This window comes from Amphibalanus amphitrite, unplaced genomic scaffold, assembly GCF_019059575.1.
Source record: "Amphibalanus amphitrite isolate SeventyFive unplaced genomic scaffold, NRLGWU_Aamphi_draft 000462F_arrow, whole genome shotgun sequence".
Classification (NCBI taxonomy): Eukaryota; Metazoa; Arthropoda; class Thecostraca; order Balanomorpha; family Balanidae; genus Amphibalanus; species Amphibalanus amphitrite.
In genome coordinates this window covers 173,935-192,685 of record NW_024881956.1, presented here as the reverse complement: position 1 = coordinate 192,685, position 18,751 = coordinate 173,935, and the positions used below count along the sequence as shown (strand labels likewise).

Here is an 18,751-nt window from a genome sequence, read left to right as displayed (position 1 = left end):
GGGGCAACGATCCTTCAGCGTAAATGGAAGTGGTCAAAAACTGACATTTTCTGAACCGCTGCAGTTGCGTACTCTTACCATATGGGGTGTGTAAGAGTACGCACGCCAGGCGGGTGGAGTACGCAAGCATATGAACACACACCTATGCAGCTTGTACTGTCCAAATGCTTAACTTCAAACTCAGAAGGCATTTAAGTTAATTCTAGTATCCAAAAAAAAACATAAAATAGATCTTTCAAGTCTATAAATCAGGAAATAATCATGTCGTGTGTTTCTTAAAAAAATGCACAATCAAAAGAGAGAATAACTCGTATTTGGAAGAATTTCGGGTACGCATCTGCATCACAGTGCTCCATTGATGATATACCTACAAAACAAACTTCATTGAGCGATAGATTAATAATTTTATATTTCTGCATATTCGATTTAATGTATAATTCTGCGTACTCTTACCCTCCTGAACAGTGCGTCCTCTTACCGTACATGCAATTCGCGCACAAAACAACCCCGAAACGTTGTGCAAAACTTCGCAAACAGAATATTGCACTGCACAGTATTTCCCTAGATAACCTCACAAGTTTCCCACAACAATCACGGAAATGTACCTTATCTCAACTGCCAAGTATCAAAATTATTGTACCTTACCATAATAATATCATAACGCTCGAAAATAATATTCATCGCCTTAAACTCAACAGCGTCGCCGCTCAACGCCCACGTTCCGTTGGTGACAAGCACGCACTGGCGGCTTCATGTCACTTCATGAACTCGACAAACCCGCGTTGCTAAGCAACCGAAACAGCTGATGCGTACTCTTATCGCCCGCGTACTCTTACCCGCCCTTACCCTATACTTTGTCATTCTCTTACCGAGGAATCCATTCCCTTACGGAAAAATGCTAGCCAATCAGCATTCAGCTGGTTTAACTTTGAACTACGTACTATGCTTGGTCAACGCGTAATCAGCTTCCGCTGCAATATAGGTAAGTACTAAGTAACCTGTACGAAAGATGGAAAATAGTGGTGTAAAAATAAATATAAAATCCTTTTGCAAATATTCATTATTTCCTGACCATTTTAAGTTTAAAAACTCATAAAACTGTGGCAAAACCACTGGTTTGAGGAAAGTAGTTTAGGTTAGGTGTTTCCTTAAAGTAATGGCTATAGACCGCATTCCCACCGAGTACCTACCTATATACACATCTGATGTCCGATTCAGTTTGACACGGCAAAGCCTCGTGTTCTATCACGGTATTATTGCTGATGTATGCCACTAATATGATCGATAATGCATATTGCATATGCATAGGTAATGCATATTGCATACCCGCGTGGGGGAGGGGGCGTTGTATAGTCACAAATCTCTCTTTTTAGTTGGTGCACGAATCGGCGCGAAGCGCCGCGAAAATTGGCAAAAAAACATTAGGCAAAACTGCTCCAAAATACGAATTTTGCAGCCCGTGTAACAAGCTTGATACCAGAAAACCTTAGGTCAGGAAAACCAAGTCAAGTAGTCAAGTCGCCTCAAAGTTTTGTGGTCCTGTCAACCGTATAGCTTATTTCTTAGAAGCTGGAAATTTAGTGTAGCGTGACTGCAGAAGTGTGGGGTCGGAGCCGGAATCAGTCGGAGTTGACTGTTTTGGCCAGTTTTGGCCAGAGTCGGAGTTGAAGTCTTCGAAAATGTTCGGATTTTGACTTCGAGGTCGGATTGGTGTAAAGTCATGCTCTTGGCTGGTTAGACGAAATATATTAGGCCAGTGTTCGGCCAGTCGTGTTATACGACACACGTCGATCACGATATCAAAAATCGGCAGTTCCGCGATGACAGGTCGGATAAGAGCTGGAGATTTTGTTGGCCGAGGTGGCAGGGGTCAGACCAATGCATGTAGGCCCACGCCCCATATACTGAGTATCTAAACCTCCTGGACCCACCTCCGTTCCATCGCTTCCATCCTAAGGATACATAAATCCTCCTTCTCCACGCCGCAACCCCCACTCCGGGCTGGACAGGCACCTTTATCTCATGCGGGCTGCTCCCTTGGAGCGGCACCGCTGCTCCCGAGGGAGCGCACCCCGTAGCCGGGTGCAGAGAGTGCTTGGGGGGCTGGTCGGCCTGTCCTTTCGGACGGGCTCAGCCCCGGCGACTTTCTAGGGCGTCTACCCAGACCAATGTCTCCCCCTAATTCCTATCATCCTTCCGGCCCTGAAATGGTCTCGTCAGACCGAAAGGGCCTAACCCAACAAAACAAACAATCCGAGACCCTCTCAGATTCGGCACCGGCCGTTCCATCTCTTCCATCCTCAGGACAGTCAAATCCTTCTCCTCCACGCCGCAACCCCCTGCTCCGGGCTGGACGGGCAACTATATCCCATGCGGGAATGGCTCCACGTGGAGCTATAGTTGTATGGAGCTATAGAGCTATAGCTCCAGTGCACTGGAGCTATAGTCCTTTGCCGGGTGCAGTGAGTGCCAGTGGGCTGGGCTACCTGTTCAATTGATCGGGTTCATCCCAAGTGGCTCACTGGGGTGGCTGCCCCGACCAATGTCTTCCACTAATTCTTTCATACTTGCGGCTCTGAAATGGTCTCATTGGACCGAAGGGCCTAATCAAATTTCGAGTAGAATAACAACCAGTAAAACGCCTTTTGGGGCGACCAACGGAGCGAGCGAGAGGGTGGGGTGGGCCTTGCACGTGCGAAATTGCGAGGGGATACCTCCAACTACCTTGTGCACTGCACACTTCTAACCGGTCCCTAACGATGTGCCAAATTTGAGCGCAATCGGCCTAGCCGTTCTCGAGATCTGGAAGCGGTACCCTGCAAGTGCGCACGTGCAAAATGGGTCCCAACTGACTTTTACACGGCACCCTACCAACCGCTCCCTAACCATGTATCAGATTTCAGCACAATCGGTTCAGCCGTTCTCGAGATCTGGAATCGACCCCTGCATGTGCGCACGTGCAGCAGCACCCCAACTGTGGCACATGGATATGCATTGCCTAGTGGGTATACCTCCTACCTACATGCCAACTTTCAGCGCAATCGGCCCAGTAGTTGCCGAGATATTGAAATTGTTACAAAACTGACACCTCTTCGTTTTTCACGTGGCACGTGCATATGGGGTCACTCAAATGCATCGGGAATAGTCCGATGCTCGTTAGAAGGAATGAATCTAGTGCTACCCTATACAAAAATTACCGCATGTTAATCGGTCAAGTGGTTGCTGAGATATAAGCCTACCAAAGCGTGACCACGGCATACTCAGAAATTTCCGTTAACCTACGAAAGACTACGCTCGCTTCGCTCGCTCCGTGATGAGTTTGGGGGGGACGTCCCCCTTCCATTCTGAGAGTGGGGGGGACGCGTCCCCCCCCGTCCCCCCCGGTGGCGGCGCCCATGGCGCCGGGTGCCTCGAGGCTCGACGCGTCGCCCCGCAGCACCTGACCGGCCGTCGGGAGGTGCATTCCGCCGAGGGAGACGAGGTGGCCAACCTGCACAGCGGGCAACAGCGCGACTTCATGCTGATAGTGTGGTTCGCGCTGAACCGGGTGCTAGTCATGTCTCATCGCCACGGCGACGCGGAGGTCGTCGCTCGGCTGATGCAAAGTCGGTGGGCCTGCACCCTCGCCCAAGGCTATGGGCTGCCCCGGGACAGTGTCCTGTCCCCTGTTATCAGTGCATTGGCAGTGTCCGCGTTTTGTCCCACTCCCAGCCCTGCTATTGCTGTGTCCCACCTTCCCTTCCCGCCACGGTATTTCAGAAGATCCCGGCACGACCGCCTAAGTACATACTCTACCTACACCAGTGACAACGCAGCCCTGTGCCCGGGCAACAACATCCAATTCGTCCAGAGCGAGCGCAGCGGGCTGAGGAGACGGCACGTTCGTTCGGTGGGCGGGCGCTCACACATCCAAGTGGTCGTCTCGTCATTGTCTTCCATGTTTTTTTTTCTTCTCCATTTTGTTGCTGCGGCTGCAGGGCTGCGGAGTCGGAGTCGGAGTTGGAGTCGGTCGGAGTCGACAGTTCTGCCCGGAGTCGGGGTCGGAGTCGCCGAAAATCCATCGACTCCGCAGCCCCGTGCAGCTGGTGTTAGGTATATAAACTTATACATATATGTTTTTATCACTTTATCCGTCGTGCACGGTGCATCATGCATGTGTAAATACGGGACATTCCTGGTTTTGACAGACACACTCAACTCGTTATGTGGACTGACGGTGTCTGGGTTAGTTATGACGGCAGGCTGGCGCCGGCCGCGGTCCCGGTCCGGTGACGGCTGCGGTCCCAGTGGTCATGTCTCCCCCGGCCACTTCCGTCCCGCTCCGGCCGGCAGGCGGCACCGGACCGGTGTGCCCAGCGGCGGCCATAAATCACAGCCGCGCGCGGCGGGGGAGTAAATCAACGACCGACAGGGAGTAAATCAGCGCCCGTTTAGTGCGTAAATCAGCCGCGGGCCGCGTCTGTCGCCGGGCCGCCGGCCGCTGTCCGCCGCCCCCGTCAGTCGGGACTGTCGTGTCGTACCGTGTCGAACGCCGTCGGCGACGGGTGAGCTTCATAGTCATGTTGCTGTCGGCGTTGCTACTTTTCACCAACTGGCTAGCCGGAGGGTGTCTTTCCGCGAGGGCCGCCCTGCCTCCGGCGACGGCCACTGGAATGGGCCGTTCCTTTGGCAACTGGTGGCGACAAACGGGCGGTGCTGAACTGAGAGCTCCTCTCATCGGGCCAATCAGAAGACGGAACCCCAGTCAGCGACAGTCATCGGAGCTGCCGGCGCGACTGTCACCTACGGGCTGGCACACTGGGCCGCAGTTCAACCCTGGGAGACACAGACGCCCGGACCCGGCGGGTCGGCGGCAGTCCGGCAGTGCTGAGAGCGGCGTCACCGGTGAATGGCGGAGCCGTCTTGGACTCCCATCTGTCGGACAGAGAGCACGCAAGCCGAGGACCTGGCCAGGATGGTCAGGGACTGAGAACGGTCGCAGAGCTCGTAAACCAAGGACCTGGTCGGGCTGGCCGGTGGCCGATGGTGGTAGCCGGAGAGCTCGAAAGCCCAGGATCTGGACAGGCTGGCTGGGAGCTGACTACGGTAGTCAGGGAGCTCGGAAACCCAGGGCCTGGAAGGGCAATGCAGACGCTCTGCAAAAGCGGCAGGGAAGACGGGTACCAAGTGTCCGCCGCCCCGGCCGGCGGCGCTGGTCCCCGGAGACGTTGAAGTTTGGGTTGTCAAGACCGGTAGACTGGCATCCGAGTCATCCCGGGCCTCTTCTACCGTTACCGAATAGAGCCGGTCCCTCTGAGCTGAACCGTTTGCCGTCAGGTGGGGAGGAGCGGCCGAAGCTGAACAATCTACCTATAGGTGGGGATGATTGGCAGGACCTCTCTGCGTCATACACAGCACCGTCTCACGAGTTGCAGCCTCTGACTGACGACAATTCACCGACAGAAGACGCACCGGCCAGCCCTGATGGACCCGGTGACAACTCGACTCGCCACTTCGCCGGTCCTCCAGAAGAGCGTCCGAATCCGGCCACTGGCACCGCCGCCCGATGGCACCCGCTGCTCGTGATTCCTGAGAAGGACGCCGAGCTCCCAGCGGACGCCACGACTGTGTCACCGCTCACCAACGTGCCGCTCGAATTCCCAGAGCCTCCCGAGTTCTCCCAGTCTCCCGAGTATTCCACTTCCTCCGAATACGCCCAGTCCCATAAGTCCTCTCAGCCGTCTAAGCACTCTCAACCTCCGGAGTTTTCCCAGCGTTTTATCGATTTGACGGCTGAGCTGCCTCCGATTCCAGCGGAGTTGCCTGCTGGGCCTCATCCGTCGGCCGAGCCCCCTGAGACACATTCATCGGCTGAGCCACCTGCTGAGTCACAATCACTAGCTGAGCCACCTGCTGAGCCACAGCCAGCGGGGAAGCCGCCCGCGGACTCACACCAGTCTGATGCGTCCGCAGCTGAGTCTCACTCCCCTACTGGACCGTCTGAGGGGCCTCGCCCGCCGTCTGGGTCCGCGGGCTCCCCCACCGTCTCCCGTCCATCGGGCGAGTCTCCCACCATCCCACACTCATTGGCTGGGCATCCGGCCCTCTCCTCACCAGCTGTGGGTGACGGCTTAGTGCCGCCGGAGCAGGCCGCCTCTTTGGAGCGGCCCTGGTACGTCGACTCGCTCCTGTCCCTTCCACAGGGCTACGGCCCGCCTAAGAACCTGCAGCATCAGCAGGAGGGGCCCGCCGCGCCGCAGCCGTCCCCGCATTTCACTAACGATTTATTTACGGGGCAGGGCGGTAAAGTAGACGCCCGGTACCCACCGCACGGTGGCGGTAGTCCTTCCCTACCTCTCGACACTTCACAGTATGGACCGCCGAAGGACCCACTGTACCCGCTCACAGTCAGCCCAGGATACAGTGGAGGACCACTCGACCAGCAGGGCTCACAGTCGGGGTACGGGCCCCCAAGGAGTCCTCTGTTCCCTCCCACCTTCTCCCCGGGGCCCAGCGGGGGAGTGTCACTGACCCGACCTACCCAGAGGGGCACCCACCAGGAGTACGGTCCTCCAAGGGAGCCTCTGTACCCGCCCATCAACCCGGGACACAGTGGCGACCTGCCTGGGTACGGCCCTCCGAGGGACGCCCATCGGCCCGGAGCTGCTCATCAGCCTGAAGACGCTTATCGACCTGAAAACGTTCATCGGCTAGAGAACGCACATCGTCCTGAAAACGCCCATCGGCCTGGTGACGCTCATCACCCAGCTGAAGCTCATCGACCAGCCGATGTCCATCACCCAGCAAACGTCCACAAACCTGATGAAGGTAAGCAGCCGTCGCCGTCCTCTCTGACCAAGGAGCAGGAGAAGCTGTTGGACCTGCTGGCAGAGGCCGGCGCGGAGAAACTGGTGGCCAGTCTGCGGCGGCAGGGGTCGACCAAGTCCGGCCAGGAGGAGTGTGAGTGCGGCGAGGTGGCGCCGCCGGGCACCGTGGTGGGTCTCACCGGTCTGGCGGCGCTACTCATTTACGTCCTCTCCATCCAGACGATCGGCAGCTCCAAAGGCAGCGGCAGCGGCCGAGCCATCAAACGTGAGTACAGGGACCGACCCACTTCGTCGGCATTTTATGTTTAGTATGATAAGTGTTTTATTGTCGAGTATTTTTGGCATTCTGCATACAAATACGCATGGTGTGATTGTGCTTTTGGCATAAGAGATGTGTTCATTTATGACAATGCTAATGACAATGCTTAGATTCTTGTTCCTCAATCCTCACAGAATTTTGTTCTCCTGTTTCATGCCGTTTACGCCGCGCAGCCAACAGTTACGGCCACATGGAGACGCTGCTGTCTGCGCTGGTTACCGAGCACCTGTCTGAGACGGCGCCCTGGTCCGGGGCCCGGCCGGAGCCCTCGTTCCCCGGGTTCACCTGGGCGGAGTACCGCGCCGGCAAGCTGCTGGCGCCACCGACCACCGCCGCGCCCGTGCCGGGGCTCCGGCGTGGTGCCGCCCGCCGTGTGGACACCGTCACCGGTCAGAAGCGGAAGCGGCTGAGGCCGGTCACCAAGGACGGTCTGCTGGCGCGCGTGGAGCGCTGGCTGCGCGGCCGCGGCCGACTCGTGTACCGTCCAGTGAACGGCACGAAGCAGAGCCCGCCGGACTGCGAGTGCAGCCTGCGCCACCTGCTGGACGTGCTCGGCTACGTGCCTCTGGCCGTGCTGCTCGGCTACAGCACCACCCTATCGACCACGGCGCTGGCCACGGCCGGCGCCGGCGGCGGCACCGCCATCGACGTCACCATCAATGACGCCGACACCATCACCAACAGCAACAACAACGCGCCGACGCTGACCAACACGGACAGCGACGTCATCACCAACACGGCGCAGGGCAACCCGATCAACACCAACACCAACACGGCCAGCAACCAGGACAGCGACATGATCACCAACATGGCCGGCGGGCGCGCGCTCACCTACCGCAGGAGGAAGAGTCGTCGGCGTAGCAGGACGTCCCGTGAGTAGAGTCAGGTCCTCGTCACGCTTTGTTAATTTAGTCATGCTTAGTTGTGGCTTTTCTATACAAGTACCGTGAAGTAAGGTCACTTATTTTCCGTTTGATCAGTTTCCGTAGTTACGCACTGTGAGTTCATCAAAAAACTAAAACTCGACGTTCTTCGTGAGTTTTATGATACCCCTGCGCTGTGCGGTGAGTGCATGGGCTCTCATATTTCTGATTCCATGACGATAACTTTCAACTACTTGTTTAACATTCAGTGGCTATACCTCAGCTACCTTCTTGTTCTTGTAGGAACTTTAAAATGTTTCAGCCCATCTCCAGTGGATGCATTTTAAACAGACTATGCATAAATCAGTGGGCAGATGGCTACTGACCATCCTCCCGGCCGCCTGCCGCCCGGTTACGGTGGTAATTATCACCGTTCGTCCGGCCACATCCTTGTTGGCTGACCACCGTGTTACGGTGTGGGGTCTTTTTTCTACCGCTCCCTCTGCTGTGGAAGACAGGGTGGCGCATACAGATAGCGGTCGGCAGAGCGGCTCCGCGTCCAGCGCTGCTCCGCCGAGCCACAATTCATTAGCGGGGCGGTAATTAACTGGAGTTCTGCTGGCGCTGTCGTGTGTGCGGTGTCTGTGGGCCATTGAGGGTGGCGCCGCGCGCCGCAGAGCCGATCTTGTGGCTCCTCTCTGACGCTGATGCCTCCTCTCTGCCGCAGGTACCGTCCCGGCAGGCGGCAGACGGTGACGATCGGCCCGTCCGTCTCCGGCTCTCCGAAGTCGATGTGGTGCTCAGAGACGGCCACCGAATCACTCTGCGTGCCGGACCCGGCGCGGCCAGTGGTGCTGAAGACAGACTATCGACTCTGACTCACTGCTGGATGGTGACGGCAGGTCGTGTCACAGACTGAAGAGGTCATAGTGGATACATTGGAACTGGTATATTGGGCATTACAGTGTTTGTTATAGGGCATTACAGGCTGTACGACGGCCGATCGGGCTCGGGATAGTGTGAGTGATTTATTGGTCAGCGTCGGTGATCTGACTGCATGGGCTCAGTGATTACGTGAAGTCGCCTCAGGAACGGGGCCGTTATTGGCAATCGGTGACCACTCGTGACGGAGTTCAAGTGACTGGTGTTTGAAGTGGTGGCAACTAAATGGTAGATTAGGATTTACTCTGGAATTGTGACGACGGTGCTCAATAAATTTGAATTTCGCTGTAGCTGTGTTCATCTTCACGCCCCGACGTGTATCCGTACGTCAGCTATGTCGGCTGTCTGCTCCCTGTCGTTCCGCCGGCTATGTGCGACCGCGTGTGTCCTGTGTCTGTGCGTGCCGGGACTGGGGACGGCGCCGAGCGCCGGGGACGCACCCGTCGCTCGTCCCGTGACCGACCTGGCAGGGCTGCTGAACAGTGTGACCGCTGTGGTGCTGCTGCCGCGGGAGATGGGCCCGCCGGCCGACCGGCCGCAGCCGCGACTCACCACCCTCTGGGACGTGATGACGGCCGGTGGTGACCGACACCTGCGCCACAGCGGGCCGGCTAGCTCGGCAGTGGTGAAGAAGGCCCGACCGCAGCCCGTCCCGGTCCACACAGCGCATAGTGCGGCGGCGGGCGACGGCACCGGAGACCGCAGTCAGAGACATGTCCGGTCCGGACCGTGGGCTGTCCGCCGGAGGGGGCGAGCACCGCCTCTGAGGAGTGAGACCAGCCCCCGGAGGCCGAGGATGCTGCCGCGGCGGCCGGTGGCCTCTCCCACCCGTCTCGGTGGCCGGATCGGCCGCAGACCCGCGCGATCTCCGGGACAGACCGCTCAGCGGCGCGCCGAGTCCAGAAGAGAGCTGCGGAAGATCGTCTGGTTCCTGGCCCAGCTGCTGGCAGAGGCTTCCCCGCTGAATAGCACCGATCCTCAGACTGAGATAATAAGTGCGAGCAGCGACTCGGCGGCGCTGCAGCCGATCGCGCTGCCTCTGGTCTCCAGCGACCCATCTAACCGAACCCTAACGCCGCCCGGACCCTCTTCGCTTGTCACCTTCAACACATCTTCGACGGTACCAGGCGTATCTGGGCACAGTTCATTCACCGGCTCCGAGGAAAGTAAATTTTCTTCCACCGTTCCGTGGCTGGGGAACCGTCCCTCTGTCGTACCGGAGCAAAACCACCGCCTCTCTACTTTCTCGGGACACGGATCCCGTCCATTCGCAGCCCGTCTCGTTGGATCCCCGATGGTGAGGCGCCACCGGTACGCCGTCGCCGTCTCCCCGCGCCCCTCCGCCGGTCCTCGGGTACCTGTGCCGAAGACCGTTCCCGTGGCAGAGCACCGCGGTGCCGTCAGTCGGCCGCCTGTGCCTCCACCCAGCGTTCAGCCGCCGGCCCGGGAGCGGCCGGCGGTTCAGAGGGCCGGTGGGTACCGGCCGACATCACCGCCCTCGGTCTGCTACTGCACCGACACCAAGGTGGCCTCGGTGGCGGCCGCCGGCGTCTCGGCGCTCTTCTCACTGGCGCTGTTTGTGGCGGCGCGAGCAGCTCTCTCCGGCTCTCAGCTCAGCCTCGGAGGGCTGACTCTGGAGGTCAGACGCGCTCAGCGCAGGTCGCTGTCCGACCCGCCGAACGCAGGTGAGACTCGTCAGTGTAAGCTTATAATTCTTTCCTGCGACCACGATTCTGGATCGACGAATGCCAATGTCGTTCATATTACGGGTTACCGATCTAGCTCCTATGCGGGTGCTTCACTGTGCTTTCCTATCAGAAATCAGACGGTGTTTTCTGTCTGTTGAGTGTTGTATCCTTGCAGTATTGTGGATGTTCTGGTAGTACTCGTGAGGAGCGTGTCTGACGAACCATCCGCCGGCAGGGGAGCTGCGTCCGTCCCGTCTGCGGCTGGAGCGGCTCGGCCGGCTCCGCCCTCTGAAGCTGCCAGAGCCTAGCGGGCCGATTTTCGCCAACAGCGCTGTGCCGCTGCGGCTGCTGGGCTCGGAGGGCCTGCTGGGCGCGCTGCTGCGCCGACAGCCGGCGCTGGGGCCGCCGCTGGTCCGCGCTGGCCAGCTGACCCGGCCCCGTCTGCCGGCCGGCCTGCAGAAGGCGGCGGCGTCCCTGGGTCGGGTGCTGGAGCTGGCGCTGCGGCCGGGCACGGCGGCGAACGGGCCGGAGCGGCGCGGCGCCCCGCCGCCGGCGCCGCGCTGCCGCTGCCCGGGCGGCGGCGTGCTGAAGGAGGCGCTCGGCCTGCTGCCGCTGGCCGCCGCGCTCGGCTACTCAGCCAGCACGGCGGCCAGCGCGGCGGCGCAGGCGGCCCGCGGCGGCTCGGCCAGCGCGGCCAGCACGCCTGTTGTCACCGTGATACCCGGCGGCGGCATCACCACCACCGAGTCGAACACGCCGAGCGTCACCAACAGCGGCACCGACACCGTCACCACCTCCGCCCTGGCCACCTCCACCAACGCCAACAACAACGACCTCACCAGCAACAACAACGACCTCATCACCAACAACAACTCACCCGGCGCCGGCCGCTGAGGCCACTCTCACCGCGTCTTACGGCGTCATCACGGCGCTTGAATCTAACTATATCGACATCGACCATATTGATCGACATCGGTTGAGGGAAAGGCCCGTGCGCACGCGGTCAGCAAGCACCAGTCATCCGCTTGTGCTGCTTTTGTGACATCTATCTATGTACAAGCCATGCTGCTTCCTAGTTCCGACATTTGGATGGTTCATGATTATGTTGTAGGCAAAACGTTCTTTTTTCGCAGAATCGAACGGTATTTGTTTTTGAAAATATATCTCCAATTTCCAAATATGCCTACAATCTGTACCTACCTACCGTTTACAGCTTACCTATTCGTCATGTTGAGACCATTTCGGGGCTTAGAGAAGAAGTGTAAGAGGCAGGCGACGGGGCTGAGACAGACATCTCAGTGCCGTTTTCAGCTATAACTTGGCAAATAGGTACTGGGCTGATAATGACGAATGTGCCACTGCCAACTGCCAGCATTCGTTGGGCCGTACACGGTTTATCATCCATTTATATTGAATACAGTGACGTGACCTCATTTGTCGTTTCAAAAATGGCGATTTCAGGTGACTTAAGCCTGAAACAGACTCTTTCCGCACTCAGGAACTCGCACGCAAGAGCCTATTCAAATACACGGAAGCACGCTGGCATCAATCGCACGCACCTCCCGCATGCGATTGATGTGGGAGAAGAATTATAATGCATTTAAAAAGGCTCTCGCATGCGATTTCCTAAATGCGGAAAGAGTCTGTTTCAGCCTTTAGGGTGACCGTGGCCAAAAGTCAAGGAGGTGAAAACGTTGTCTGAAAACACGCCGAATGCCGGTGTTTTCATGTCGATGTTTTCATTTTGAGAAGTTGCTGAGTACCTCCCTATCTAACAGTGGCGCAGCCAGAACTCTGGCGACGGGGGTGAGAGACGTTCGCGATGGGCCCCCCAGCAAAGTGGGCCCCCCCTCAACCTAATGGGGGCCCCTTACCAACAACGAAAGTTCAGATCATTGTCCTGATCATTACCAGCCAAATCGGGGAAAAGGACAAAATCTCTTGATCTGAAGAGGCACGTAAAAAACAACAGCATATTTACAGAAACACGACCATTCTGCCCATATTTGACGGACAGCGTGCAATTGATGGCCAGCGGCCACTCAAATGGTCGGGCTAGGTCAAAAAGCTTTTAAAAAAGCTCAACATCAGTTTTTCGACTATTACTTTTGATATAGGAGACGAGGTAGAGTAATGAAATTGTCTTGAAGGTATTAGATCATACCTACATACGGATGAGTTGATGACCATCATGAACTTCTCAAGTAGGTAAGGGCATGACCTTGATCTGCGGTCACATTTTGAAGTTGAACTTTTTATGTGAAATTATAGGTGTTAACATTCGATGCATGTTAACGAGAGGATGATGACAAAGTAAATGTCTCATAATTTTTCTCACCAAAGTTCTTGCAAAAGTTTTTAGCAAAACTATTTTGGTAAAATGCGACTATTTAGATGGTTTTGCCCTCTGCTCTTTAGCCAAACCATTGACATGAGGCATTGAGGTCAAATCTTAAAAGCGACAGCGTTTTGAAAGGCCTATCGAATGAGTTGTTCCGCGAAGCTCTAGCTCTTTGGTTCACGAGTTATACGGTTATTTGTGAAAACATAAAAACTAGAATTTTTTTTCGTCGTAATCTTGTCTTTGTGTTTATCATTATTTTATCATAATTTCATCTTCGATGACCTCAGCGATGACCTAATCGAAAAATGACCTCTACGATTCTGAAGCATCCTACAGCTATCTGTTGCTTTTCTCGTCTTTCTAGCCTTCTTAAATTATGATCGGGTCGACGGGTGTGATAAACCACCCATTACTGTCGAATGTGGTGTTCTCGCTAACATCTGTTATTTCTGTTTCGTCCTCAAGTGCACACTCATATCGGTCGAATTTAGTTGAATAAAACCATTGTATTCATACTACAACTTTTGGTACCACAATTTATTCAACTAAATTCATGACAAGACATGGAGAGGATCGCCAGACCAGACAAGTTCGACGTCCCTCCAAACGATCCTCAAGCTCACAAGAAATGGAAGCTCTGGCTCCGAGGATTTAAGTACTTCTTGACGACTATCGAAAGTCACAATCCTGACAAGCTCGAACTACTCTTCCTCCATATCGGACCAGAAGTCGTGGACGTGATTCAAGACTGTCAGACGTACGATGCAGCCCTGAAGCAGCTCGACGCTGCATATCTGAAGACGCCAAACGAAATCTATGCGCGGCACCTGCTGTCAACGAGGCACCAAAAGCCAGAAGAAAACATCGACGAGTTCCTTCTGGCCTTGAACAACCTGGCGGGTGACTGTAACTTCGCCGCCGTCACAGCCATAGAGCATCGCGCGGCATTCGTGCGCGATGCCTTCATCAGGGGCCTGAGAAACGCCAGCATGAGAACCAGACTACTGGAAAACCAGACTCTGACCCTAGACCAAGCGGTCCAACAAGCGCGGTCACTGGAGCAAGCCGCACGAAACGCGGAATCCTACCTGTCCCCGACGGTACGGGTCGATCCGGTCGCAGCCTCCGCCGCATCTCCAACTGCAGACGCTTCCGTAGCTGCAGCCTCACAATCTCCGTGTTTCTTCTGCGGACTAAAACGCCACCCACGAGCAGCCTGTCCTGCAAGAAACTCAACCTGTGGGAAGTGCGGCAAATCCGGACATTGGCAGAAGGTGTGCCGCTCCAAGTCGGTGGCTAACGCGTCGGCCGTACAGGAGGAGTACGAGTCCTACCCTGAAGAACCTCGCCAGCCGGAGCTCTCGCCCACGCTCGCAGCCTCAAGCTCTGCCGCCGCTACTCACGCGCCAGCAACAGTGAGCGCGAGAGTCAACGGGCGTCAGGTTACAGCTCTCATCGACACAGGGAGCTCTGACAACTTCATCAGCGCAAAGCTCGTCCCCGCACTCGGCATGAGGGTGCTGCCAAGATCGTCTAAAGTCTCCATGGCATCGTCCAGTCTCTCAACACAGGTGCGAGGATACTGCGTGTCAACCGTGACCGTTGACGATCGGGAGTACCGGGAGGTCGAACTGTCCATCCTCCCGGATCTCTGCACGGACGTCATTCTCGGCATGCCGTTCCTCCGAAGACACGAGGGTGTAACCCTGGAGCTCGGTGGCGACGAACCCGAGCTCAGTATCTGCAATCTCGCGCAGATGAAAGTCAGTCAAGCGGCATCCCCGAGGCTCTTCAGCAACCTCACCCCCGACTGCCATCCCATCGCGACCAGAGCACGACACTTCAGCCACGTGGACGAGAAGTTCATCGAGAACGAAGTTCAACGTCTGCTAAACGAGGGCGTCATCGAGCCAAGTCGCTCACCCTGGCGTGCCCAAGTTGTCGTCACACACACGGAGAACAAGAAGAAAAGGATGGTCGTTGACTTCTCTCAGACTATCAACCGATTCACTGAACTGGACGCGTATCCTCTGCCGAACATCGGCGAGCTCGTCAACAAGGTCGGGAAAAACAGCTTCTTCAGCGTCCTCGACCTCTCCAGCGCCTACTACCAAATCGAGATCGACGCATCTGAGAGACCCTACACAGCGTTCCAAGCGGCAGGAAAGCTGTACCAATTCAAGCGAATCCCCATGGGGGTGACGAACGGCGCAGCCGCCTTCCAGCGCGTCATGAATGACATCATCGCGGCCAACAACCTGAAGGAGACCTATGCTTATCTGGACGACCTGACCATCTGTGGCCAGACGAGGGAGGAGCACGATGAGAACCTCCGGCGCTTCTGGGAGGTTGCCGATGCGCTCCACCTCACGCTGAACAGAAGCAAGTGCAAGATCGGCCTGGAGACGGTGAATATCCTCGGGTATTCCATCCAGCGAGGCCAGCTGAGACCGGACCCCGAACGACTGCGTCCACTTCAAGAGCTGCCGGAACCTCGCGACAAGAAGTCTCTGCAACGGCTCATCGGCCTGTTCGCGTACTACGCCAGATGGATCCCCTCATACTCTGAGAAGATCCGTCCCCTCATCTCTGCATCGTCGTTCCCTCTGAATCCCGACTGCAGAGCGGCTATCCAGCAGCTGAAGAAGGACATCTCACAAGCGGTCGTCGCCGTCATCAGAGATGACGCCCCATTTACCATCGAAACAGACGCTTCCGACGAAGCCATCGCAGCGACTCTTACCCAAGACGAGCGTCCTGTGGCCTTCTTCTCACGCACTCTGAACGAAGCCGAGAAACGTCACAGCATCGTCGAAAAGGAGGCCTACGCCATCGTGGAGTCTATCAGAAAGTGGAGGCACTTCCTAACCCACCACTTCAACCTGCTCACTGACCAAAGAAGCGTGAGTTTCATGTTCGACAACAAAGTGTCGAGCAAGATCAAGAATGAAAAGATTCTACGCTGGAGAATCGAGCTCTCGCCACTCTCGTACACCATCAAGTACCGACCAGGACGAGAAAACATTCCTGCTGATACGTTCAGCCGCGCCCACTGCGCAGCCGCCTCACATCCGGCCCTGGAGCAGCTGCACGAGTCTCTCGTTCACCCCGGAGTAACAAGGTTGCTGCACTTCGTGCGCAGCAAGAATCTGCCCTACTCCGTGGATGACGTGCGCCGCGTCACCTCCAACTGCCCGGTCTGCTGTCGATGTAAGCCGAACTTCTTCAGGGCCACCTCCGCGAAGCTGGTGAAGGCTACATCTCCATTCGAAAGAATCAACGTGGACTTCAAAGGTCCCCTACCCCCAAGTCCGAACGGCAACCAGTACATCCTCACTATGATCGATGAGTTCTCTCGGTTCCCGTTCGCCTATCCGTGCCGGGACATGACAACCGCCACCGTGATCAAATGCCTCACTCATCTCTTCTCCATCTTCGGGATGCCGGCATACGTGCACTCCGACCGCGGTTCAGCTTTCATGTCAGCTGAGCTTCGATCCTTCCTGACAGGACTGGGGATCGCCACGAGTCGCACGACACCGTACCACCCCGAAGGCAACTCACAATGTGAGCGGCTTAACGGCACCATCTGGCGTGCCGTTCAACTCGCTATGGAGAGCAGGAAGTTGAGCAGAGGACAATGGGACGCCGTCCTGCCTGACGTCTTGCATTCTATCCGGTCTCTGCTGTGCACAGCAACAAATGCCACCCCACACGAAAGGATGTTCTGTTTCCAGCGGCGGTCTGCGACGGGAGCTTCTCTACCGTCCTGGCTCCTCAACCCCGGGCAGGTTCTCTTGAAGAAATACGTCCGCGGAAAGCTTGACCTACCGGTCGAGCCAGTCGAACTCCTGGAGGCGAACCCGCACTACGCTTTCGTGCGCTACCCCGGCGGCAAGGTCGACACGGTCTCTGTGCGAGATCTCGCCCCCGGCGGTTGTGCACAGCAACAAGGAAACGAGAAGGGAGAGGAAGCGGGCGAGCCGGGGTCCCCGGGCATCCGTTCGGAGCCCTCGAGCACGCCGCTCTCGAGCCGCCAGTCCCCGGTGCCCTCAAGTGCGCCGCCATCGTACGAGTCAGAAGCGGTCCCGGGACCCTCAAGCGCGCCGCCACCGAGCGAGTCAGAACCGGCGACCGAAGTGCGTCGGTCTAACCGGACAAGGAAGCCAGTGGTGCGCCTTAACATATAAGAGCGTGTACTGAGGCGCTCATCGAAGCCAGACGTGCGCCTTAGCTTATGCAAACGTGTACAAAGACGCCTGTTGCGTTATTCGTTACATTGCTACTCGATTTCTGCCTACTCGTGTCTTTAACACAGCGGGGGAAAATGTGATAAACCACCCATTACTGTCGAATGTGGTGTTCTCGCTAACATCTGTTATTTCTGTTTCGTCCTCAAGTGCACACTCATATCGGTCGAATTTAGTTGAATAAAACCATTGTATTCATACTACAACTTTTGGTACCACAACGGGTTTGGCCGATACGCCCCCCCCCCCCCGCCCATGGCTGATTGCACGCGTTAGAGAGCTATCGAACCCACTTGCAGCGCGCTATAGCTTTATATGTCCTCGAGTGTCGAAATAGGCGAAAGTTTTCCTTCGATGAACATGATGACGTGGGCTTTGGTCTGAACTGCAACATGACTGAAGTAATTTCTCCATGATTTTCGACGCTCTTTAGAAAGCCGCCTACCGCCGCACTTGTCGCTACGTGACCCTGGAGTCAGGTTAGAAGGGAATATTCAAACACCCCTCAGGGGCGTAAAACTGGAAAGCCTGGGGCCCTGCTCTGCGGGGCGCGGTCGAGCTAGGCTAGAGCCAGCTCGGGATGTTTACAAGCCCACGTAAAGCCCTCAAGAATCTGCATAGAGCACAGGCCTTCCAAGACTTGGGGGGTTAGCTATCAACAATCGACATGGTCTTTTGAGACCTGCGTGGTGGCTATCAGAGGTCGGTGGGCCCCTCAAAAGGCGGTGCAGGAGCCTCAGATGTCAGTTTGGAGCCATCATGGACCGGTGTGGAGTCCTGATGAATACCTAGGCGTCAAACCCCTAGACGTCAGGGTGGGGCCGGGCGGTGAGGCAGGCACAGGCCTGAAGAGAAGAGGAATTTTCAGATGTCGGCTTGACAATTGACATCTTAAGGGCCCTGCATGGCCTTCTCAGAGGCTGACATATCGTACCGCGGGACCTCCATGAGCTTCAAAAACCTCTATGGGCCCCCTCACGCTTGGGGTATGCTTGCTTCCTAGTTCCTGAAGCATAAAATCTCTGAGTCTTGAGATGGGCCCATTAGACATGAGCTGGGCCATCAATATACATGTGGTGAGTTGACCTATATCAAACATGATATCGGCTCAATCAGGATTGGGATAGGCTCTCTCAGACCCAGACCAGGCACGGAGTACGGACCCTCCCACACATAGGATGATCATTTCATTCCTGGGATGAGTCTTCTCAGGCCTGAACTAGGCCCTCTCAGACCTGAAATGGGCCCCTCTCAGAGCTGAAGTGGACCCTCTCAGGCCTCAAATAGGTCCTCTAGGGCCTGAAATGGGCCCTCTCAGGCCTGACATTAGCCCTCTCAGACCTGAAATGGGCCCCTCTCAGGCCTCAAATAGGACCTCAAGGCCTGAAATGGGCCCTCTCAGGCCTGACATTAGCCCTCTCAGATCTGAAATGGGCCCCCTCAGCCCGGAAATGGTCCCTATCATGTCCAAAAAAGGGCCCCTCATACCGTAACTGGGCCATCTCAGGTCTGAAATGGTGCCTCTTATGCCTGAAATGG

General features: G+C 56.4%; 1 protein-coding gene across 1 annotated transcript; it reads left to right on the top strand.

Moving 5' to 3' along the window:
* The first annotated feature begins 3,845 nt into the window (after nt 1–3,845).
* LOC122391944 (serine/arginine repetitive matrix protein 1-like) lies at nt 3,846–9,220 on the top strand. The gene is made up of 3 exons (XM_043386301.1): nt 3,846–7,071; nt 7,299–7,997; nt 8,716–9,220. Exons 1-3 carry the CDS (start codon nt 4,560–4,562, stop codon nt 8,742–8,744), a joined length of 3,240 nt encoding a protein of 1,079 aa, XP_043242236.1. The 5' UTR covers nt 3,846–4,559; the 3' UTR covers nt 8,745–9,220.
* Nucleotides 9,221–18,751: the final 9,531 nt, after the last annotated feature.